This window comes from Parasteatoda tepidariorum, chromosome 11 (genome assembly GCF_982258835.1).
Source record: "Parasteatoda tepidariorum strain Cologne lab strain chromosome 11, Ptep-v5.0, whole genome shotgun sequence".
Taxonomy (NCBI): domain Eukaryota; kingdom Metazoa; phylum Arthropoda; class Arachnida; order Araneae; family Theridiidae; genus Parasteatoda; species Parasteatoda tepidariorum.
In genome coordinates, this window is record NC_141765.1 from 62,820,450 (window position 1) to 62,847,641 (window position 27,192).

General features: G+C 28.6%; 1 protein-coding gene across 3 annotated transcripts; it reads left to right on the plus strand.

The window, feature by feature from the left end:
* The first annotated feature begins 1,351 nt into the window (after positions 1–1,351).
* On the plus strand, positions 1,352–25,600 carry LOC107456710 (sn-1-specific diacylglycerol lipase ABHD11). Of its 3 annotated transcripts, none has more exons than XM_043043929.3 (8): positions 1,352–1,486; positions 14,475–14,557; positions 15,326–15,370; positions 16,241–16,406; positions 17,563–17,736; positions 18,931–19,116; positions 23,804–24,003; positions 25,298–25,600. In XM_043043929.3, the coding sequence occupies exons 1-8, from the start codon at positions 1,484–1,486 to the stop codon at positions 25,428–25,430; spliced, it is 990 nt and encodes a 329-aa protein (XP_042899863.2). In that variant the 5' UTR covers positions 1,352–1,483; the 3' UTR covers positions 25,431–25,600. The 3 variants fall into 3 exon arrangements, with proteins under 3 accessions (XP_042899863.2, XP_087011055.1, XP_087011056.1); XM_087154929.1 differs by lacking the exon at positions 1,352–1,486 and adding an exon at positions 9,478–9,687; XM_087154930.1 differs by lacking the exon at positions 1,352–1,486 and adding an exon at positions 9,644–9,752.
* The last annotated feature ends 1,592 nt before the right edge of the window (positions 25,601–27,192 follow it).

Below are 27,192 nucleotides of genomic sequence, written 5' to 3' on the forward strand. Positions count from 1 at the left end.
TTTTATCTAAATGAGAGCAAAAATTATGCAATGGTTAGAAATTTCATATTTCCTACGAAATGCAATTCCTTTTCTTTTCTTATATAGAAAAAATATTTAAAATTTAGTGACCTAAGACTTTATTTTGCAAACAGATTGAAAAAAAAAACTTTTTTTTTCGTTCATAAAATATTTTCCGTGAGTCAAGAATTTATCAGTTAAAATTTTTTATTCCATTATATAAATAATAGTAAAGTTTTACTGTCTTTAATCGTCGATAGGGTGCCCTTTCTTATCCCCCCCCCCTCTTCCACACACCACTGTTTTTTCCCAAGTCTATAAATGGATAATACTAAACAATAATTTGTATTTATGTGCGAGGATGTTTTTTTTAATACGTTATGTATTATGATACAGATAGTATAGTATATATAGACAACGGAAGTAAGACAGCTTCTACAGGTTCTATGCTAGACTGATGAATTAGGAAAATATATAACTTCATGAATTTCAGGAGCATCAAAAGATAATGCATATATTTTAAATGATAAAACTGCCAAAGGTGAAGTGAAAAGGTTTAAAATGAGTTATAAAAGTGAAACAACATTAAATTTCAATGAAAAATGAAAATAATTACAGGTGAAACAGATTATTTATAAGTGGAAATAAATCAGTTTATAATTCAAAAAAGAAGCATTCAAGTAAATCAGAAGCATTCAGAAATCAGCCAGAAGCATTCAAGTAAATAAAATGAATAAAAAATACAGGTTTGGATTTGATAAGAGAGAAATTTTAAAGGATTTTAATACTGTAGCTTTCGGCTATAAGACAGTAAAGCTTTTATTGATAAATATGTTTAAACAAAAAAGAATTACATATTTCATCATAAAGTTTAGGCTTTTTAGAACTGTCTAACTTTATAATAGGAATATTATAATAATCGCGTATTTTTTCCCTAAAATATAGTTAAAACTCTTTTTAAAGTGCATGAAATCTAAAAATTTTAAAAAAATATTTCATCCGCTTCCACTGTAAAATATAAATTAAATTTCCGTTTTAACTTTTCGAAAAGACTAATTCTTGATGTGCATCTCTGTTTTAAAAATTGGACAAAGCCCTTCGCATCATAAAAATATTTTTCTTCGACTGAATCATAAATAATTTTTATCCACAGGGCTGTTCGCCTTCATTTTTTTAAATGCTTCTGTATAAACAGTTTCCATTTATTTGAATAACAATTATTTAAATAATAATAAAAAAATTTTAAGACTTGTGTTATTATTTGCAAACATCGTTAAGACGACACGGAAAATTATTTTACAACTCGCAAACAACCTTGAAAAGAGTTCCTTTTCCTATTTCCTTTTGAATAACTTAATTAATTTCCATCCTACTTCACTGAATGAAGTTTTTGGATGATGGAAGTCGCGGGATGAAGTCGCGAGATGAAGTTTTTTTCGCCACACGATAAAATCTAACCGCATCCTGGGATTTTAACCGCAAAATGGTAAGACGTTTTTATCTGATGACAATCTACTTTTACAAGCAGCTTTAATTTATCTTTAAATTATCTTAAGTAAATTATCTTCAGTGGCTAAAATGGAATGCCAAAAGAAACTTCACACTTTCAATATCTATACTCTTTCCGTTTCAGATTATGAAAAAAGTAACTATTTACCTGAAATTAAAAAAAATTATGCATGACATATTTTCAGAAGTTAGTTGTTCTCCTGCTAAATTAGAATGAGAATTGACTGCTATAAAAAATAATTTAATTAAAACCTTTGAAAAACGAGGAAATTTAAAGAAAAAATTGAAAAGTGTAACCAATGAGTTATATACAAGCGAGGAATTGATAGAAAGTCTTTCCGTAAGAAAAGTTAAATTAGTATAAATGCTAAATACCTCTAAAATAAAACAAATCAATGATGACTTGAAAGGTATGGAACTGATGTAACCCGCCTAATCCAGCGAAATGGTGCGTTTTTAAACAAAAAATGTAAAGATATGTAATGTAACGGAAAAGACAAAAAAAAAATTTAATAATTTAAAAAGAGGTGTTTATTCACCCTGCTAAAGCCACCGTAGTTAGTTTTAAGTTCTAACTAGACTTGAGTAACCAGACTCTAAGGGTGTCTTTTTAATAGATCTATGATACAAATGATTATAATTATAAAAAAATTTATCTAGTGATCTAAATATTTATTTATATTATTTGCAGCCACATATTTTCTAATTTTAGTATTAAAACTTCTGTTAAATCTTTCAACAATAGAATATTTTATATTTTCTGTTGTAAACCAGAGAATATTATCATCTTTAAATAATTTTTGAGTATCTTTATTAGTAAATTCCGTAAATTCGTAAAGTTTATTAGGAATTCTTTCTTTAAAAATGAGTTAAAAAGCTTTTGTTACTTCCTTACCTGTTTTTCTTTGAATAGGTTGTTGTTGCTGTTGTAGTTCATTTACGTCGCACTAGAGCTGCACAATGGGCTATTGGCGACGGTCTGGGAAACATCCTTGAGGATGATCCGAAGACATGCCATCACAATTTTGATCCTCTGCAGAGGGAATGACACCCCTGCTTCGGTAGCCCGACGACCTGCGAGCGAAGTCGAGCACTTTACGGTAGAACATTTTAACGAGGATCAATACCGCACACCCTCGGTCCCTACGCAGACTGATCCAAGTGGTCGCCCACCCGCACACTGACCGCAGCCAGTGATGCTTGACTTCGGTGATCTGCTGGGAACCGTGTCTTAACGATCAGTCCACTGCGGGACTCGTTGAATAGGAACACACCAAGCATACTTACTAAAAATATCTATGGCTGTTAAAATGTAATTCAATCCGTTATTATATTCTCTAAAAGGTTATATGAATAATAAATCGGCTTGCCACTGATCATCAATGTGTTGAACATGCATTCTTTTTTTAAATCTTCTAATAAATGGTTTAGATCTAGTGTAAACACATTGTTCGTGTAAAAAATCTGTTATTAATTGTATAGTTTTTCATTTTAATTCACTGATACCCCAATAACCTTTTTGGGATTATAACATACATTTTCTATTTCTTTTTGCTTGACATTTGTTTTTTTTTAAAAAAAAACAAAAACACTCTTTTTAGAACCACTAATTTCACAAATACCTTTCATCATAGATCTTCCATTTTAAGAAGTTGCTTCATGAGTATCTTTAGTAATTGTAATTTTTTTACATTTTAAGCAATATATATCAGATACGCCTATACTAAATGTTCTCTTGGCTTTAATAATAGGTTTAATTACTCCTCTTTCTATTCTTTCCCAGATTGTAGGATTTGGAATAGAATCTAATTCTTCTACCATATTTTTATCGCATACATCATTTCATACTTTTGCATCTTTATTTTTAAAATAGCAAACATCATGTTCATATGCAGCTTCATCTACTCTATTAATAGGTTTTGTCCATTCTTTATACTTTAAATCTGGGACTTGATTTTTGTGGAATTTGATTTTCTGGAATTAAGATAAATCATGGCTAATTAAAATCATTGGTTTCGTAAAAAAAGTCAAATGATTTAAATCACTGTTCTATTCAAAATGCATTATATTCTAGTTGTATATCTAATCCTGAATGATGTAAAATTTAATCCCGACATAACTTGACCTCCGTGCCCGCGAAAGTATCTCAAGAGTGGGGGAGGGGGCTCTCTCCCTCCCTGTATATATATATATATATATATATATATATATATATATATATATATATATATATATATATATATATATATATATATATATATATATATATAGTATTAACCGAATTATTAATTAGTATTAGTTCAAATTATCTGAACCTCACAAAATGGCAATCGAAAATTCGAACTTGCAATTTCAACTTCATGGCTCAAATAGTTTTAAAACTAAAATAAAATCAGTGAAAGAAATTGTTTACCTTCAAATTATTTATTTCTCATTTAACGGTAATTTTTTTAATAATGTTTCACTTTTTTTTAAATTATATTCGCTGGGAGATTTAAAACAAAGATTTTTGTCATCCATCGGTCAGCAATAGGGACATATATTTCCTCTGCTGGAATGAGTAAGAGATGATTTGGTAACAGTTTTCACCAAGGAAATGTTGAAACCCACTTGAAATTGGAAAAAAATTTTAGAAAGTGTTTTTTTTTTCAGAATTTAAAATTTTTTTTTGGAATTTCTTCACCAAAAAAATATCTATTTTCACATTGTAAATTTAAATTGCACAAATGGTGAGTGAAAAATTTTAATCTTAAAAGGGACTGTATCCATTCATTTATAAATGTGAGGGGGCTTCTGCCTCCTCTCCCCCCCCCCCGGTTCCTGCTTGACCTAATATATTTTTCAGCCAGGTGGAAGCTTATCGCCAGGAGAGTGCTTGATTTTCATAAATTGCGCCTTTCAAATATAGAAAGAAAGCTTAAATTTGAAAAGGTCTTTAAAGTTATAGAATATTAAAGATATAAATGAGATTTTTTGTTTACAGAAAGTTGATTATGGCATGCGGATTTAATTTAAAATAAAGGCTAAGAAAAAGAAAGGAGATGTAAAAAAATAAATCCTCTCGATGCGGACCAAACCCCCCGGACAAAGAAAGCAGAGGGTACACGCCTTGGTGTAACCATCAAGCATGCACAAGAGAGAATATGTAAAGTCTTCAAAAATTTGTTAACTGGTGTAGAACCAGAAAAGTGATAGCCAATTAAATTTAAAGAGTAGGAGAGTTTGAAAGTCAAAGGAAAGAGATTGGTTAAATTAGCCCCCCCCCCTTAGAACAATAAATTAAGAAAAAAGAAAGGCGGTGATAGGGGGTATCTCTCCCCACAGGAAGTGTAATGACCGCGCTGACCATCGAGGAAGGTGAAACAGAAAGTTAAAATAAATTTAAACTGCTATATAAAAAAAGAAATAAGGTTTAAGAAAATTAAAAGATTAGATATAAATTAAATATTAAATTGTCACTTTACACAAAGTGTAAATGTGACACTATAGTATGCAAAAAACGCTGAAAATTAAAAATTACCAATATTTAAGTAATTGCTAATAAAATTAATAAAATAATTTTTTTAATTCTTGTAAATTTTTTTAAATATTTCATCTCATTTATGAGTTTACTTTCTTCCAAGTAAAATATTTTTAAATAAAAATGACATACTCTGTCATTATTTAAAGCTCAGGAGGTTAAGAGATATATGAACTTAATATGTCGTGCTTTAGATCAAAATGAGCATATCACTTGTTTTTTGTTTTAGAATTTGTTGTTAGAAATATGACATAGCTTTCTATTTGTACAAATTGAAAAAGTAGAAGTAAAAATTCTTAAGAATTCATTCCTGAAAATAGGGATTAATTAGATCTAACGAACCAAGATATCTTTAAAATGGGAAATGTATTATGGGATATCTTTAAAATGGGATATCCAAGATATCTTTAAAATGGGAATGTATTCACTATATAAACGTTGTACACAGGTATGTGAAATTTTGTTACGTTCTTGCAAGTCATTATAGGCGCACTGATTGTTCTGGCAATGAGTACATTTTGAGTATGGGGAATTTCTAAGGCAGATAACTATACACATATATTATGTCCTTTTAACATTTAAACTATACATCTATTTAACAAAACTGACCCAAACGTGGCGTGTCACGTCATATGTGGGACAAAAAAATTTTTATTTTCCAATGCTAAAAATAAATTAATTTCAACGTATTTTGAACATTCTGTTCGTTTTTCCGAATTTTTCTTAACTTTCTCTAGATGCTTAAAGAACAGTTTCACGTCACGTCTGAGACGAATAGTTAAATATAATCTGCTAATTTTTTATTTATTTATTAATTTTCAATTTTTTAAATACATTTAAATAAAACTATTTTTATCTGGTTATTTTTCAAACAATGATATTTTCAACGCAGTTATCTTTTTACAAAATATTTTTTTTAAACTTAAATCCTAATTAAATTGTAATTGCCACGTGTGGGACAATCTCTGGTTACGTCTTAAAAAAATAACCACACTTCATATAAAGTTCTAAATCCGTCAACTGATATCATTTAGGAGAGCAAATTTAAACGGTGCAGTTCTAAATTTTTTTAACTACAATTATATAAAATAATAATAAAGTAATTTTTGAAAATTATTTATTTTTTCTGCATAATTCTTAGATAAACGCGAATTTTATAATTTCGACAAAAAGTTCCTGAGTTTACCTGATTAAACTATTGGGACCATGTTTTCCAAATTGGAAATAACCGCATTCCGGCGAAAAGAGACATGTTCTGGAAAAGTAAGCTTTTGTGTCTGATTCTGCAATTTAATTCATAATCATCATTGTCTACATTACTTTATACACTAATTCAAGCAAATCCTCTGTGTTAAAATTAAACAAAAATGCAAAAATTTTATAAACTACAACAGGCTATTGAACTTAACAAATTACCTTAAATCAAGAATGCAAGTTAAAATAATTTTGAAACAGAGTAGGGCAGAATACCTGGATAAAAATTTTCAATATACCTTTATTGAAAATAAATAAATAAACGAAATATAGCTAATAATCGCAAATTCTTACTCGTAAAAGAATTTAATTGGTTTCAAAAGGGATGATGCAACTTTTGCAATGATGCGAAAGCTGAAAAGCTTATTTAAATTTTCAGTAATTGGCCGTAAGTCTTCTGCTTTTAATTTATCCCATTCCCGCCGATGCAAAAGTTATAGAGCGATGAAACTTTAATGTACAACAATTGTGCACAGAGGGGATGAATAAATTCACACTATCGTTTTCCTTTGCCTAAACAACTCTGAAACAACAGATCTTTTGCCTGTCATTGTAATAAAGCCCGAAAAACAAAACGTAAATTAATGGATATATAATAAATTAAAGTGATAAAAAAGAAAATTAACAAGAAATTTCAATTTAAAACAAGATTAACAAATTAAAAAGAATTTATCTAACTTCGATTCTATAGTGCAATAAATTTTAGGTTTCACGTCCAAGAATTTTTTATGACATCATGATCAATGACTATAAGGAATCATAATTAAAAATCAGCAAGGAATCTTGATTAATAATAATCAGGTAATCATAAACACTAGTAATCAAGTCATTCTTATTATAAGTAATCAAGTTTTTGTGGTGTGAATTGAAGTCTTCCCCTTTCAATACTTACGAATTGCATTGCATTGCTTTTACGTTACACTAAGTATAGTGATGTCACACTGCGTAAAATTAGGCACATCCTGCAGTTGTTCATTTTTGAACAAATTTTTTTCTTATATTTTTGTCTGTCCCTCGCAAATAGTCAGATTTTATATTTATGCTTACCAATATTTGCTCTTTACACAGTGCCGATGCTAAAGATGATATTATGGAACTCTCTCCGAAAGCCCAGTTATATGCAGTAAAAGGTGATATATATATATTCTGAATGGAAACAATGATTACAGAAATGAAGGCATTACCTTTATAAATGTCCTGCACTAATGAAAAAATAATAAATTAAAGAGTAATTTTCCTCAAAGCATAGGAAATGCACTTAGTACTTTTGGGACAATAATATGAAATAATTGGAAAAGCATCATGATATATTTTTTTAATAATATGCATTACAGTTTCCTCAAAAATGAATTTTTCATCAAAGCTTTCTGGGACTTACGGTTTCTAATGAATAAATAGTTAAATATATTTTTTTTTTAATTTCTTTTAATTCAAGACTTTAACTACTTCAGTAAAAATATACACTTTTTAAAGAAAAGTTTATTTAAATAAATTAATCCATATTTATGTGAAGTCGTTGTTACATAATCGACATAATCTGTGCGCAAATACGCACATGATCAAAAGTACAGAAAAACTCAAGATAACAAAATAAGATCCGGAGAACTCAAGATATGAACCTGATCATGTGATATTTTACATGAAAATACATCGAAGTTTGGAAAACTATGATGACTTAATGTCAATGACACAAACTCAATATCAAAACTTAATGAGCATCACAACCAAATAGTCCAAAAAAAGGTGCTACAAAACTACACTTGTGGAAGGTTAAATATAAGATATGACCCTTGATAAGGGCTAAATATCATATATGACTCTTGATAAGGGTTAAATAGGAGATATGAGATTTAGAAGGAGTGACCAATGCACTGAATTATGCACTGTACGATTCAAGTCTGGAGGTCTCTCTGGCCACTCCACTATCTGTAATTTTTCGGCTTCAGGTTATTCCTGTGTGGATGCGCATTTCCATCCATAAAGATGAGCTGAGGGCCGTCATCGCCTTTGATTAATCTTATATAGCTCTCTAAGATCTCAGCCATATACCTCAGAGAAGTCAGCGTACATCTCTAAAAATCGAGCAAATATATGCAAATGTTCAACATCAAGCTAGCCGGACCATATTATCTTGACTTCCATGACGATTCATCCCCAAAATGTTGATGTTAGTTCCCTTTATATTTATGGAAACGTGGAAAATAATCATTAAGATATTGAATTGGGATTCCTCCGTAAAAAGAATTAAGCTCAGTGTACCAGTACTGGTACATAGACTAATTGCCAGCACGCTTATAGAGAAAGTTTTTCATAGATCTTTATTTCACTGAATTCTCTTTGATGAATGGTAAAGCTCTTTGAGACATATGTAATATTGTTCAGAGGCGCTGCCTGACTGCAGTTTATTTTTTACGTAAAACGAAGCGGGTCCACTGAGACAAGCCTTGGAGACGAAGATATACAAGGAATGGAGTTTTGCTGCCAAATCTCTAGATATGAGTCATCCGAAGCATGTTTGGATGCTTTAGACTCCTCAATTATAGCTCACCATACCCTTCCAAAATTATCCTAATGCGAATATCTCCGTTATGTATGATTTTCGTTAAAACGGGTCATACTCTATACTAAACTCAAAATAAAATATTTTAAATTCAATTTATATCTTTGGATGCTTATAAATGTTAATAACTACAAATGATTGCTTTTATGTACTATATTATTTTATATATCATTTTGAAAGAGAGTTAAGGAAACGATAGCTTCTTGCAAATTTGTTTAAGGCTGTAGGAAATTTCGCTGGAGACACAACTCTTGTCTTGAAGAAGACAATTACGCTTTTAAATTTACTTAAATTAAATTGTAAATCTGTGGTAGTTTTAAAAATATTTCATTTAGTTCAATAGTGAAAATATTTCGATTTTTTTTTTTTAAATAAAATTTCTTTAGAGCAGAAACAGTTTCTTCTTTCTTGTTAAATTTATCGAATAACTCACGTTGATTGGTATAATGAACTAATAATACTTTATACTTAAATGACTGATGCACATTAGATATAACAATAATTAACAGCTTAGTTGCTATACTATAATTATAATTGTTTTAAAAACAAATTCATAATAGGAACTAATCCCTCATATCATATCAAATTTATTAACAAATGTTTCAGTAAGCTATAAAAAAAATTTCTTTTACTTAGTTACAGAAAAAATGCCATAGAAACAATTTATATTCCTTGTTTATCCACATTTCCTCGATATCTTTTTAATGATAAGCATCGAGGCATTTTTTAAGGAAAAAGAAAAATGACATTGAAGTAAGATAATAGGATAATATTAATTTGAGTGTTCTTTCTCTTTTCGTGTGATTTAAATCAATTGATTAACAGTTATTAGAGGTTTTTGCACGTAAGTTGTGTCACTTATTTTTCTTTCAGTTGTTGCTTGTAAGTTGTTGTTGCTTGTTGCTTGTTGTAAGTTGAGTCATTTATTTTTATTTTTAACCCAATCGTTTTTTATATCATATCGTTTTGCATATATTTTCCAAGTAAAATCATTTGCCTCAAGTAGAATATTTGTAGTGTATGTGTCAATTTGACAGCTGTATAGTGTGCAAAAAAATAAACAAATTGACTCTGAAAATTTTTTGATCCAATGATCGGATCTTCAAGTTCTACGACTCAATTTTAATAGTTCGAAGGATTCACTTCAAATATACTAATTTATTAGATCAGGCGATAATTTAAGTTACGAAATCAATTACCGAAACGTTCTTTCTTTGAATAAACGTAATTTTTTTTTAAATATTCCGATTTCTGACCCTAAAAATATATGAGGTTACCGCAATCTGGGAAATATGGTTCCAATAGTTTGGTCAAGAGAGTGCTTCAAAGTTTGGACCCCTTAACATTATTTTTTGCGTATTTCTTCATACCTAGAAATCTTTTAAAAAGAAAATTAATATTTATTATTTTTTATTATTTTATTTAATGATAGTAAAAAAATTTAGATGAAAGGTATGCAATTTTTTGCACCATTTTAAAAAATTTAATTTTAAGTGGCAGAGCACGAAATTCGAGCGAAATTGGTCGAAAAGTTCAGGAGAAATCAATTTTAAAAACAATCTTATACTTAAAATTCTCCGGAATGTTTCGACCGATTTCGCTTAACTTTTGTAATTTGCCATTTATAATAGTGTAAGAAATTGTATACCTCACAATTTAAAATTTTTTTGACCATCATTAACTAAAATAATAAATAATAATAAATGTTTATTAAAAGTTACTTTTTGAAAGGATTTATCTTTGAGCAATCGAATTTTATGTATGAGTGCAAAATTTTTTTTATTCGTTTAGAAGTATGGATAAAGGTATATCGAGATATGACAAAAATACGCAAAAAGTAAAATTATTATTAAGGGTTATAGAGTCTCCCGACCAAACTATTCGGATCATATTTCCCAAATTGCAGTTACACCCTATGTCTTGTGGGTCAAAAATCCAAATCTGTCAACAACAAAAAAGGCATGTTTATTCCGAAAAAGTACATTTTTGCGTCTGATTTCGTAACTTAAAATAACGTCTGCTCTAATTAATTAGTATATTTAAGGTCGACCCCCTCGAACCTTGAGATTGAATCCTAGTCCGTGAAGATCCGATCATCAGATTAAAAGTTTTCTCTGCTGGTCTGTTTATTTTTTTGCGCACTGTACATTGAAGATTAAAACTCAAAAATTTTCAAATAATTCCAATTGGAGAATACGGTGAAAATCAATTATAATTCGGTTTTAAAAATAGTCTGCTCTAGGGGGGAGGGGAGGCTTTTCTCGAAAAGTTTATTCATACGCTGGAGCAGTTATTATTATTCAAACCTATCAAAATGAAGTTTGATGATATTTAATGATTAACTGCACAATAGGATAAAGGGTAAAGCAATATATATTTAATTATTTATGATTTCAATCCCTTTATTTTGTATTTGGTCAGCAAATAGTTTTATAATTCTTGAGTTTTAACTCTCACAACCTCAGTTGCACTCTAAAAATACTGTATCTATATATTTCTATATTATTGCAGGAAATGAATTTATGTTGGCTTTCTGATTTACAATGTAAAAAATTCTCTATCAAATTGCGGTCTAAGGTATCGGCACTTTGGGAGCATCCTCCGTAAAATCCATTTTGCAGTAAAATCCAGTTTTACCATAAAATATTACACCATAATTTTTACTGTAATATTTATTAATATTTGTACCATAATTCTTACAGTGATTTTACAGTAATTATTAATGTAAAATTTATGGTATATCAGGTTTTTTTATTTTGTAACATGTTCTGGTAAAAATGGATTTTACAGTAAAATTAAAAGCCTATAATATGCACTCGAAATTGCAAAATTCCATTGTGTCATCATAAACTATGTATGCCGAAGAAAAGGAGCTGAAAATGATGTCATCTTCTCATAAATATTCCATATTTTTCATGAATTTAAGTGCTTTTAAATTTTTTAGAAATAGTAAAACCATAAAAAGCAAAAACCAGAAATCTTAATTAAACTTTACTCTGTAAGAAATTTCGGATCAAATTATTGTGTAAAATTCCAGCACTTTGGATGCACCACTTTACCGTAAAATCCCTTTTTATAGTAAAAATATTATGCCGTAATTTTGACAGAAGTATTTATTCCATTAGGATGATTCAGTGATTATACGGTAATTATTACTGCAAAAATTACGGTATATTAGATTTTTTGTTCCATGACTTTTTCCCATTAAAATGGATTTTACGGTAAAAAGTACAGAAACATTGAGTGCTGGCGCTTTTTGCCGTAATTTGATTCAGAATTTTCGACATTGTAGATCAGAAAGCCAACAGAAATTATTTTATTGCAATAAAAATAAATAAAGTATATTTACATATTGTAAGGCTGGCTTTCGGGTTATTGTTTGATTTTTAAATGTGAAATAATGACCGTATTTTTAAAGTGCAGCATCAGAAATGTAGTTCGAAATAATGAAATTTATCTTAAAGGCCTCACTCCAATAAAATAGGATTATATGATGATAAGTTTTATTTTAGCAAAACTTTTCTCACAATCATAACTCATAAAATTTAAATAATTGGGCTCCTTTCAATACTTATGCAAATTTTAAAATAAAACAAGTTTACAAACTCATTGGTTATAAGATTTCGCTTTTTTATTTTAATTTAGATATTTATTGTCAGTTTAAATATTTTGTATCATATTTTATGTTATTATAAAATAATAAAAACTTCCGGGTGAAAGGTTCTTTATAACAAAGGACAAATCTGCTAATCTCTTTAACAATAAAATCATTAATTACTTTCACCCAAATGTCCTTTTTAATTCTGCTTGACTGAGAGAAATAATGGAATTGCCGATTAAAAACGGTTTAAAAAAATAAAAAACTTTATTTTTTTCATTATTTTCAACACTTCTTAGCAACAAGCACATTGTGCTAAAACAATAAACTTAACACCGTGAACTTCTAATTAAATGATAAGGTAATCAAAATGCTATCTCAAAGGGAGAAAAACAACCTATGATAAGTCAATTAGCTAGTGCTAATTTTTAAATACAATACGAAATAAACACAAAAACTAATATTCATTGAATGCATAGCAAACCCTCTTTTAACGGATAAAAACCCTCAAAAAAGAGAGGAGCTTCAGTAATTTAAGAAAGTTATTTAGTTAGAAGAGTAGTATAACGTTAAAATTTCAATAGAAAAATAGTTTTTTTTTTAAAGCATATTCCAGTTTCTAAGCCCTCTATCTCTGTTCCCGAATATTAAAAAAGTATACTCGCAACTTTGTCTAAAAGTGGAAGAATCAAAGCTTTCCCAGCTAAGTTTAGAAGATTTGTTGAACGATATCTTGCTGAACTTACAAAAAAAAAATCAAATAAAAAATCATTTCATTTTTTATTTTTTTGCAATTTGAATTGAAAAAACGCTTAAATATCTTCCGCATTGTTACAATTCTTCGGGGTTTTTTTTTCTTCTTTTTTAAACTTATATCTTTATCTTCCCGGAAGAAACTTAACAGTAAAATTAGTATTCTTTTCATTTGGACCTAAAATTAAATTCTTAGCCATAGAAGAGTGATAAAACTTTGGGGAATATGTGGGGTGTTTTCAGATAACGGGATTCGCATTCGGAGATATAACGTCATTTTACGTAAAAATTATCAAGAATGGTGTCAAATTTTCCCATTTCATGAAGTTTAGGGTTGTTACATGAAGTTAAATGAGGCAATATGTTGATGTAGCATTTCATACACTATTTATGACACAGAGAAATAATGATTTTTATGGAAGTGTATCGTTTTTACCCTGATAAATACAGCTATATCGTTCGCATACGAAGATACATAATTATTATTATTATTATTGAAAATTAAACTTCTCGTTTATGATTTTACATCAAACTCTCAATTTTAGCAACAAAAGATGTTGAAAGTCTGGTTAAAATATCTTAAACTTACTTGACCTACCTTTAGTTCACTCTCTTAACAATGCAATTTCCTTAATTGAAAATCGGCAACTAAGAAGCAGCGTCGCACAAAACAATTGAATATGAGACATGTGATTGACCCCGACTAAGAAGAGATTAAAATTGTCAAACTAATTGATTTAACATTTATGTTTTTAGCGATGTAAAGGGTACATTTGTCGTTTTCCCGACCGATACGCTTGCGCGACAGTACACCCTTTATACGTCCACAGGCAAATCTGGATTTGAAACATTAAACGTTAATAAAAAAAATATTTTGAAAAGTTTTAATGTTTTGATATTTTAAATATGTTACTATTTATTATTTGAATCATCGACTATTTAAAACCCTTAAACTTTCATGACATGCACTGTAAGAAGTTTCGGATCAGATTAAGCTAAAAGGGCACTTAGGGCGCTGGAACATTTTATCGCAAAATCCAATTTTACCGGAACATGTTACGGAATAAAAAAATCTGGTCCACAGTAATTTTTACAGCAATAATTACAGTAAAATCCCGAATCACTGTAATTAAATAAATATTATTGTAAAAATTACGATAAAATGGATACGGTAAACGGATAATGCCCCCAAAGTGTCCGTAAGTCATACCGTAATATGATTCTAGATGTTTTCACAGTGTAACAAAGTACAGTGTTACAAAGTACTTTAACTATTGTAGGATAAAATGATGCTTCATCAGAATGCGTTGTTCTTGGCATTGTTACTTGGATTAAGCTGTATCATTTCTTCGAAGCAAACTGAGTAAGTAGAAAAAGTCAGTCGTTGTATGTATCGTATATTGTCAATAATATTGTAAGTATGTGTGTCAATAATATGTATCGTATATTGGGCTACATAGAAAAATAACAACTTTGGATCCATAAAAAATTTATAAAATTTATTTTGGCCATTACTTAAAAATCGGTAAAAAAATTTTTAAGGACCCATAAGTGAGAACAAAATTTTATAAACAGCAAACATTTCAGTCTTTGAAGACTTCTTACTTTATTAATTCTTATGTTATCAAATTTTTCAATTTGCAAGGCTAGTAACAATTATCTTTTAAATCCAAACAAAATATTCTAAATTGAAAACCTCAAAAATACATGTACTTCTGAAATATCTTTATTTTTGAAACATATCCTCAACAAATATTTGCGAGCTATTTCTAATTATTATGAAAAAAAAATTTAGAAGTTATAGAAATTATGATATGATTTAAAGAGATTAAAAATATGGTAGTAGCATGAAATGAACTATTTGTAAAGTGCAAATATTATAAAAACAATACAAAAATATTCTACATAGAAACATCAGTTACGGAATTAAATAACGTAATTATTAAAGTATAATTTTAAAATATTGTTACCGAGGCAATATAAAAAAACAACTAGAGGATATTGTTGTATGAATATTCCAGAAACACTTTTAGAATATAATGCGTTGTGTTATTATTATTCCAATTATCTTGAATCTATGAGTGCTGGTTTTAAATAAATCAAATCAATTTTTTTTTGTTCTTTCTATTAGAGTAAATTGTCCTGAACAATCTCATTCAGAGGATTCATGCCCTAGGTGAGTATTAAAATGCATGTTCTTACGCAAATTTCCTCTTATTTTAATAGACAATTATTGCTGTAAATGTAATGCGTTTTTTCTTAGAAAAGTCCTAGTGTATTGACACTGAAAATGCCAAATGGGTCTCTTAAACGTAAAATCAAATCCTTCAAAAAAATAAAAAATTACCTGTTTTTCTAAAATGCTGTACAGATTTAATTTTATTTTTATTAATTTAAAGGCATTATTAACTCTTGAGACAAAACTTTTTGTTGTGCATGCATTACTTCTTAATATTGCCTAATCCGGGTGAGGGAATTTCAAATCTGATATTCGTCTTGCTCCTAAAGCTACAAAATTTTGTAAAAAAACATTTCTTAGTTTATTTTTCGCCGAAATGTTCAAGTTTTAAAACGTTATATATAACAGGGGGTCAGGTAAAAACTGTGAACTTCTATGAGAGTTAAGGCTTTTTTCATATAAATTTTTAAAACAAATGAGTGAACTGCCTATATTCCATTTTTTTATGCGGATGAAAATGCATTTTTCTGCATTCTCACCAAGAACAAAACAATTTTAAAATTTATTATAATTGAAATAGAACCCAAAATCTTAAAATCATTTATGACTTACCAGAAGTATATCGTAATTCAGAAATCAGTATTAATTTAGTATTTATCTAGTTTTGAGTGAACAATTTTTAAACCAAATTTGGGGTTTGAAAAAATATTCACAAGAAAACTTTATCCTCCATAAAATTAAAATAAAAAATAAATTTAAAAAAGAGACTTTGAAAAAGAGAGTTTTCGATTCATGAATGTGAATTCAATATTTTTAATACACTATAGATACTTATAACTAAAAATATCTACTATTTCATTCCTTTAGCTCTAATACTCCGAAGCCACTGCCATTAGCATATACGTGCATGAGCATTACATACAATGGCAAAACAGACGACAGAGCACCAATTGTCGTTGTGCATGGTTTTACTATATTCAAAGAAATGTACATAGATATAGCAAAATACCTTGCTTTGAAAACAGCTAGAAAAGTAAGTAAATGCATTGCTTCAATTCATGTTTTATAAGAGCTTTTATGAATATACTATGGGAATTTTCTATAAAATATAGAGGCATTTTGTACTTAAAAAGTATGAAATGCTACACAGCATATTTTGTTGAATAACTCTCTAAGTTAAAAAATAAAATAGTTTTTAAACTTCGCAGTTCATGATACAGTAAATACTGCGCGAAAAAGTATATCAAATCAAAGAATTGTGCTGTGAATTTTCTATAACACTGAAAAATTCTCACAAAAAATAAGTTTACACAAAAATTATAGTTTTTTAATTAAAAATTTTGAATATTTAATTGATTAATAAGAAATTGTATTAAATGTCATATTGAGTATCTGTCCTAAGTGGTGCTGCTAATTTTTATTTCTGTGTTGTTTAAAGAAATTTTAATCATCTCTATTTGAACTCTTTACAATTTTTGTAATAATTTTGCAACGCCCTGTGCGTTCTGTTGCACTTCAGTGCATTTAGTAACTTTTCATCAAATGTTTTTGCTTCGAAACTTGCTTTGAATAAGAAAATGAGTGTACATAAATATTCAATAAAAACCACAAGAGCTTTCTTTTCATCCGATTTTCCAAATTTTTTTATCAGTAAAACGGGATGGTATAGGTGTTATTCCGCTTACTGGAACATGTTTCTTGAATTCGTTACCAGGCAACTAATTCACCTACACTTCTTTTAATTTATTTTATGTTTTATTTTTAATAAATTATGTAAGTCGATACATCACAATAAACTTAAAGATTTTAACGAAATTTGTATCCTCAAACAAATATTGAAATGATATCCTTTAATTTGACAAAATGTTTCCTCTACTATTCCCCTAAAAACAGTTTCGTCAAAAACCATGAAATTTAATTATATTTCGTGAAATTTAATTATATCTATATTTTATGAAATATAATTAACACACACGCTAGCTTTGAGTAAATAATTGAGTAAATAATTCAGCCATCCATAGTAGATTATAAATTAAGACAGGGGTACATTGATAAGTAAATAGTAAAACAGTATGTAAAAAATAATTAACTTATTACTCGACTTTTAAATAGGCATTTTTTCAATTTATTTATTTCAGCTCTTAAAATAATAATTTTTAAATTTTTTAAAATTGATTATATATTTTCAGGTATGTGCTGTTGATTTACGTAACCATGGAGACAGCCCATGGAGTGATGAAACTGATTCAAAAGCGATGGCTTCAGATTTGGCACTTTTCATGAAAACAATTGATGCAGATAAATTAGTAGTAGTAGGACATAGCATGGGAGGAAAAGTTGCTGCCGACTTTGCCCTTACTTATGTAAGATGTATTTCAGTCTTATATTTGATTCTGGCTACATACATTTTATCCGTGCACTGTAACAACAGACCCTTATGGATACTTTTGAGCATTATATTATTAATATTTCTATATATAGAGAGCAAAAGGAAAAAAAATGTTAACCTAAGTAACTTTTCTCCCATTGATCAGATTTTTACGTATAAAGTATAATGATTCTAACTAATACAGTTATATGTTGCTCCATTTTTTCTTACAAAGTCATGTTGCTTCAAACAATAACTGAACTTTCTTTTTGCAGCACTGTAAAAGGAAGTCTTTTAAACTATGGTGCTTTAGTGATCGGTGTGAAGTATGATTGTAACGAAAGATAACATGAAAATTAAATATCCAAATCATCAATATCCATATTGAAATTACCAACCTAGTCTTCACGAAGGTACCTTAGAAATGTTCAATTATATTGGTTTTTAAAACCTGTTTTTTTTTAATCTCTGGTAAGTCACTGAAGAAAACACGAGAAAATGTCTTACTGATTTATGTGTAAACTATCAGAATAATCGCGAATGGATAATTTCTTGGAAAAATAGAGGAGAAACAAAGTAGTTTTGAAACCATTTTTTTAACCTTAGAAAGGATCGCAGAAATTTCAAAAACGTATTTTTACGTCACCCGCTTGCAATGTGTCAACTACATAATATTGACAAATTCTTCTATTAACCGTTTTCCTGCCGAACTCACTTTCATTAATAATTAGATAAGTGCCTTTTAAGAAAAAGAGGTAGCACATTTGACATCAAATATTCTATGCTTTCATCTACCAATAGGCATTACAACGTTGACACAAAGTTGTTTTCAAAATTTAAAAAAAATTCTGTTATTATTAATATATTTCTGGCAGACTAAATAGCTTCTGCATCAGTAATGAATATTAACATTGAAATAGTTAAGTTATCAATTTTTCTTTATTTCGGAAAGAAAGAAATGTTCCAAAAATGGAACATTGGTGTTCAACAGCTTAAAACACGACAATTCATCGGCACCACAGTATGAGAGCAACCAAGTTTAGTTCAAGAACCTGAACATTGCATTTTAAGAATTTGCCATAGTCATGCAAGTTAACGTTTTTTTTAACTTAAACTCTAGCATTATGTTTTTATGCAATTTTAATGGATAACTTTTCTACTTTTTTATAATATATATTATACATTTCAGCCTGATAAAGTGGAAAAGATAGTTGTAGAAGACATGAGACCGAATGGGATGAGTGAAGAAGCTCAACAAATATTTGATCCTAATCAAGACTGGCCAGAATTTTTAAGAAAACCCCTTCTTGACGGTTTAACTGAATATGAAGCTAAGGAGTATATTGTAAATTATTATAGGAAAATATTTGAACAAGTAAGAAATATTTTTACCTCAGTTTGTTTAAGCAGCAAAGAATTGTATGAATTGGTAATTGTCCTGACGGGCAAGAAATATTTGAGAAGCTTAGTGAAAAAAAGTATCAAGAAACATTCTAAAAAATGGCATTTTTTAAGCGCAATTCTCAGCTGCTTGTACTGTTACTAAACCATTTCTCTGTTCTGGTTATTAATTTTATTTTTGATGAGAAAATGAGTTTTCTCAACAGTTTCATGCTGCTTCTGCATTTTCTAAATTCGATGGATCTAAATTCACAGAGCTGTCACATATGCTCTTTATCTGTAAAAATACTTTTTTAATAAATTATTTCCGTGCGAATTAATCAAAAAGTATGGAAGGTTTAATGAATTGGAACTAGAACTTTTATATAGCTAAAAAGTGCCTTTTCTAATCTGGCATATTTAATATTTTTTTATGATAAATATGTATTAAAATTTTATGTAATTAGTATCATTAGTATAATGATTGTAAATGAAACTCTTAAAGAGAAAGCCTTTAGAACCTCTTTGCAATAGGCTTGACCGTTTTTTCTTTAAAAATTAGGATTGAAAAAAGTAAACATGAACTTTTTGAAATTTCACGTATTTCTTCCTGAACGAATAGTCTAAATTTTACTAAGAATTTTTTTTCACACAACTGATACTTCTCAGATTTTTTTTCACCAAAAAAATCATATTTTATTTATTATTATAATTATTATATTTTATTTTTCATGTAACAACCAGTAACTTCTATCTAGAAGATATATTCAAAGTTGCAGCATTTTCGGTGCATTATTTTTTCGTAATCATGTCCCTCGGGACGATAACTTTCACCGAAAATCAATTTTCAACTGCTAATTTTTAGAAATCTTTGAATGAAAATTTTATAAAGTTTTGTCCAAATTTTATTCTTTTTTCTTTTTAAAGTTTAAATAGATTATTTTTCTTATTATATTAAAAACGAATTCAGGAAAATCTGCGTCCTTTTAACGTTTAAAATCCATTAATTTTCAAGTGAGGAAAAAATAATATTTAAAAGATCTGACAGTATCGAAAACAATCACCGCATATTTGACATCTTAGTCATGAAACGTATATTTAGTTAATATGTATGTTAGTTTCAGCCTTATTACAAAAAATTTCAATGTTATTAATTCCAGTGAAGTAGAAAGTAATAGAGTTATTCAGAAGAGTTTTATATAAAACGATAAAACTTATTTACCTACCAATAATTTCGTAATTCTTTTTTATTATTACTATTAAATTTAATAATTTATAATAGTTTTTAATAATTTTAATGTTATGGTAACAATATTTCAAAGAAAATACTATCTTGTAAACTGCGCAATTTTAACACCCAAATTCAAAACTTGAATAAAATTGAATCAGTTCAATAGTTTCTGAGTTAAAAAGATTAAAAAAGTCAAAATATTGAATTTCAATTTTTTAAGAACATACATCTGCATTATTAAATAGTGTACGGAAATTTCAAATTTCAATTGATAAATCACTATATATATATATATATATATATATATTCATAAATCACCGTTTCAAACCTGGACAATTTTTTTCATACACTTCAAATGGTTCAGGCAATTTTCGTCGAACGCAGCCGGAAAAGTATGAACTAAAAATAGTTTGAAAAAATTCATTTGAAAAATATTCAATGAAAATACGTATGAAAAATATTTAAGATTATTTTTAAAAATTGTGTGTAATCCATGATGTGCAGGTATTAAAGCTGAATGCGCCAAATCCAAGCTTGGATGTCATTATATGATTTAATGGAAGAGCGGATTTCCATCATTTTCGGTGATGATATTCGAGAATTTGTTTGGAAGATACGCTTCATTGAAACTAAGAAACGTCACATTTATATCTAAAGGGTTGAATGTTATGCGATACCGAAAACAAAACTAAAACATAGCCTCGCACCTGTTTGGCGATTGGCGAGAATGCTCCTTTAACGCCAATAGAAATTTTCGACAACCCTTTCCAATCTACGGTATGGTCTGGCAATTGGCATACTGTAAAGAGGGAAAGCAAATATTAACCTAATACCAAGTTTATGTATGATTGTAATATGCTTGAATGTAAACAAAGATTAGATAATCAATTTATTTATTTAATGATTGATTATTATACACAATTTTATTCTGTACATATCAGCAACAAGAACATTTCTGATTCCTTCTACAGTGGATAAAAAAAAAATTTATTTGAGCAATTTATGGTCCATCTAACATAAAGGCTTAAGTTGAGTTACTTACTATTAGCTAATGTGTTATTTTCCTGGCATTCAAGAATTGGTGAATTTCTATTTTATATTTTTCTTGAGCAAATGTCAATAAACTACACTGCTGTCTGTAAGATATTAATAAATGTAATTAAGTTAGTATACAATAAAAAAGTTTCGATTATTTTGAAGACTTTAAATTTAAAGAAATTTTTTTGCCCGAATTGTCATATTTCCAAAGAATCCCCCAAACATCAAATTTTCATTTTCTTAAACTAAAATACCAATTTTTTAATACTAATTTATTTGTTAAATTTGATAAAATTTTAATAAAAGTGTATGCTTGTTGCACTTTGGATAGATCCAAGGTATGTGCAACAGGTCCAGTTTGTGCAAATTATATTTCCCTGCGGACTACAACTCTCAATATCTAAAAATCGTTATGTTCTTAGAAAACTTATACATTTTTGAAATATTCCAATGTAATATTCTTTAGTATAATGTTTGAAATTAACTTTTGAGGGATACATGGGAAATAAGTTTTTATTGCGTGAATATTCGAATTCTATCAACTATTTAGTTTAATAGAAAAGAACTCAAAATGAGTTGAAATTACCTATTTTAAGACGATATTCGATAAAAGTGACATCTCAATTTCTTTCCACCCTTCAGCACTTCACAGTTTCGATTTCTCGAGCGTGTACTGTTTATCCTAAAAATATGATTTTTTACGTTACGTGCTTCCCAATTGCGATTCCAGCATTGGTAGGATTAAAGAATGGTCAGTACAATCTTATCCCTACAATCTTTCTGCTCAGGAAGTTCTTTCGAGCGATACTGTGAATGAAAATAGTAAACACTGGTGTGAGGATGAAAGTACAAGTCATCAATGGTGAAATATTTCAGTTATAGAGGACTTCAAAGTATTGCATGTACAGCTGATACAATTTTCTTACGAGGTTAAATATCGATTGCAATTATATATATATATATATATATATATATATATATATATATATATATATATATATATATATATATATATATATATATATATATATATATATATATATATATATATATATATATATATATATATATATATATATATATATATATATATATATATATATATATATATATATGTAGATATACACCAAAGAGCCATTTCATTATGACCACCCTGCTAATAACATGCAGGACCACCTTTAACCCTCAAAACTGCTAGCTCCAGCCGTGGCATTGATTCCACAATGCGCTGATAGATAATCGGGGATATCTGGTACAAAGCGCTCACCAACTGGTCCTGCAATTCCCTCACATTGCGAGGGGGTAGCGTGGCAGCACGAATTTGGTTTTCCAAGTTGGACCACAAATGCTCTGTTGGATTAGGGTCAGGTGAATTCGGGGGCCAAGACATGACTTGAAAGTCACTGGAATGTTCCTCGACGATTCGACGTTGGTAAACACCATCTCCCACAGGAAAAACTGATGCCATGAATGGGTGAACCTGGTCTGCAACTATGTTCAAGTAGCTTACAGACGTCAGGGATTGTTTTATGAGAATTATGGGTCCTAATGTGCCCCATGAAAACATTGTTCCTGGGCGAGAAACCATGAAAACCTGGGCGAGCCCATTGTTATAGATGGAGGGTGGTCATAATGCATTGGCTCTTCGGTGTATATAGGTAATATATTTAAGTTATTTAACCTCGTGAAAAAATTATATCGCAATACGCAGGATTTTAAAGTCTTCTACAACCGTGAGTACTTATGATTTATTCAATTTTCAGCGTACTTTAATTTGCTTTGGCTAATTTGAATTATATTAACCAAATTAATAATAGGAAAAATACTTGGTTGATTGAATTTGATTGAAAAATCAAGCAATGAACTGAATTTCTAAGTTCATGAGTTATATTTTAATGTAAAAACTAATGATAAAAAAATTCTTTAAAATTCTGAATGCATATAAAAAATTCAAGTGCGTACTTTTATTATACTGAGTAAAACCGAAAAGCAATAAAATAGTGTAAATAGTGCAGATTCATTTAAACACGTAGCCTAAGAACGAAAGACAAATTCAATCTAAAAGTAAATATAAACGATCATTTGTAACTTGACGCTTTTGAACAGTGAGAAAAAACTATTAAAAAATACCATTGAACAAGAAATTTAGCTCAGTCAACTTGAAAACTTAATTAAAAATAAGGTTAAAATTGCACGAATTTGCAACTTTAATCGAATTTCAAGCATAAAAGACGATAAATAGGTCTAAAGTATAACCTTTTTCCTGAATCATTTATTTTACTAGCCTCTTATTGTCATTTTGTTAATTTGAATGTTATCCCAAGCAATATTTTATTAATCACTAACTTTTTTATTAGATAAATAATTGTATGAAATATTACTTGTTGAAATAACTTTTTTTAATTATTCACAGATGAATGAAACTCTAAGGTATGATGACAATTTCAATGAATTCATTCCAATCAAATGCTCAGAAGGCAAATGCAGTTACAAATCGAATATTAATGTCCTTCGCAAAATTTTCGCAGATCCTTTAAAGTTTTGGAAAGACAGCAGTGGTAAATGTGAAAAACCAGCTCTTTTTATACATGGAGAATTATCTCCTTTCAAAGTGTAAGTGTTATAATTAACCTTTCAGTTATTTTCTCTGAATTTTTATTATAAATTAATAATTTTTTTCAGCTTATTAATTATCGTGAACTTGGCTCTTTCGATATGTTTTCCAATGGTGGGAAAAGCAAGAATTTTAAAAATTATTAAGTTTGAGAAGATGGTTAGAATTCTTTTAGCAATTCTCTCTCCCATCATATCAGGGGCTTAGTTATGAGAGGTTTGAAAAAGAGTCAAAATATTGCAAACCTAAAGTTAATAAAAAAAATTAAAAAAAACCAATTGTGTTTAAATGTTTTGCATGTTTGATAAAAATTTTAAAATTTCAATCGTAAGGAGTTATATTCTATGGTGGGGGCAGAGAAAAGGACACGGATTTTTTTTTAATTATCAGCTGACGAAAGGTATCCCTTCATGATAGTTGATTAATTGCCAAATTTGACAAATATCGGTTAATACCTTGAAAGGACGCAGTTATCATCTTTAACTGATTCAGTAACAGACTCTTTAACTACTCACCTTTATTTTATTGATAATAAGATATATTTATATATTACGAATATACCAATCATGCTTCATGCTCCTTCAAAGTTTGAAGCTGGCTGCGTTAAAAATAAAAATTTTAGTGTAATGCTCGCTCAAAATTCTTCATTTTGCGAGAAACTATTAAACATTATCTTAATACATTTTCATTTTTTGAATTCTTATTCTTTTTTCAGTTACAAACAAAGAAATTTGCTTAAAATAAAATACTATTTCAATTTATACTTAACAATTTATGCATATTTAAGCATATAATTCAATTTATACATATTTAAACACCGATTTTTAATCATGCATTCAGGCATCATGAAAAAAATTACCAAATTTTACCACTTTTACCAAATTTTAGAACATATTATAAAACCATATTTTATTGTTAATTATACCAAAATTTATTACCAAAGCGCTTCGATAAAAATTACCGCGCTTTTTGTGTTCCCATAGAGCCAGATACACAGTATATTTTACCATATTTTGGTTGTTTTGACCATACTTTTTTCCTAAATTTTCATCATTCTTAAAAAAAGTCACGCTATTTAAGAAATACAGAAGAAAGTAAACAACCACGTTAAATTGTTAACTACAAACAAACTCGTCATTTCTTGATCTGTAATCAAACTCACAATCATAAACTCTTATGTTATACAAAAAAAGAAAAACAACCCAACATTACTAAAACTTCACATGGTTGGTAAACAATTGTAGTAACAACTGTAGAGATAAGTGTTAATTACTCCTTATTAATATATTTCAGATCTGATGTTAAAGAAGAAATTGAAGAATTATTTCCAGAAGCTAAACTATTTGAAGTGAAAGGTAGAGGTCATATACTGAATCCTCATATTGAATACCGAAAAGAAGTTGTAGATTTCATAAATGCAAAATAATGAAGAGACGGATGAAGAAAATAATGTATGTGGAATTTTCCTTCGATTAGATGGACGCAAAAAACACACTTCTGTATTTCAATTTTATGATATAGGTTGGAAAATGTAATAACACAATTTGGCTTATAGTTTTAATCACGTGTATTTAAAATAAAAAGGCTGTCTTTTAATTAATATTTATTTTCTACCAGTTTCCACTGAGCTTTTCTTTAATTTGGAAAAGCACATATTCCGCTGCCGAAGGCACTGAATATTTGAAAATGTTTTAGATAAGTTCATTAAAAGTTGAATATGTCTAAGAATGTCATAATTTCCTTTTCATTTTTACTATTTTCATTACTATTGATACGTATATAGCAATTATTCGTTATATTAATAAATGCTGTAATTTTACAAATATTATCTTTTGCTTAAAAATGATATTTAAAATTTTTGATACTGTTGACCATGTAATTTTTTTTTATTTTAATATAAAACGTACCTTACCATTAATAACGTTCATTAACAATAAGTAGGTAATAGCAGGTAATCAATAATAATAAAACTTTCTCTCAACAGAATTTGGATTGCTGATAAAACAGATATAAAGGGATTTTTAATGCAGAACCTTTACCGCGAATTCCATGTTTTCCTTTTTTCTACTTATTTAATTGTATAACTAGCAAATAAAATGAAAGGAAGACTTTCTATTCTTATAAAACTTTATGTTATTGCAATCATTATCTCTTGCAATCTGTTCAAAAAATATTTATAAAACTATTAGATCTGTAGATTTTATAAAAAGTTATTAGTTGTACTTGTAATCGGGTAAACGAGAATATTTAGTCAATGATAGATTTTTTAGACACTGTAGAAAATTTTAGTGTATCTTAAGACGAAAAATGTTGCTAACTACTTCAGACAAAAAATGGTGTAGGGAAACTATACTGATATATCTGAGTGTAACCAAAGACCAAGGATACTTTTTGGTGTAGTAAAACACCAAGTATTTTCCTTTATTCCTCTATTCCCTAAGTATTTACATAAACAATTTTTGATGTTCAGTACCTCTGAAATTTTTAATAGCAGCAATGAAAAAATTAAGTATTGAAGAGCAATTTTCTTCAGAGCAAAGGAAATGCATGTAGTGCTTCTGGGTCAATAATATGAAATATTTGGAAAAGTATCACCATATATTTTCAAATTAATATGCATTACTGTTTCATCAAAATTGAACTTTTCATGAATGATGCCTGGGATTTACCTTTTTCTAATGAATAAATATCTAAATATATTAATCAAGGCTTAAGTTACTTTAGTAAAGATATACAATTTTTAAAGATAAATTCATCTAAATACATTTCTCCATATTTATATGAAGTCGTTGTTACATAATCGACATGATCCGTATGGAAATGTGCTCAAGACTAAAAGTTCAGGAAAACTCAAGATAGAAAAGAAGATCCGGAGAACTCAAGATAAGAACCTGACCATGTGATATTCTACATGAAAATACATCAAAGTATGAAACAATATGATGACAGAATTTCAATGAGACGAACTCAATATCAAAAACTCATGGGCATAACAAACAAATAGTTCAAAAATGGTGCTACAAAACTACACTTGTGGAGGGTGAAATATAATATAGGACCCTTGATAAAGGCTAAATATAAGATATGACTCTTGATAAGGGATAAATATGTAGTATGAGATTTTTAAGGGGTGACCAATGCACTGAAACATGTCCTATAAAATTCAAGTCTGGAGGTCGGGCTAGCCG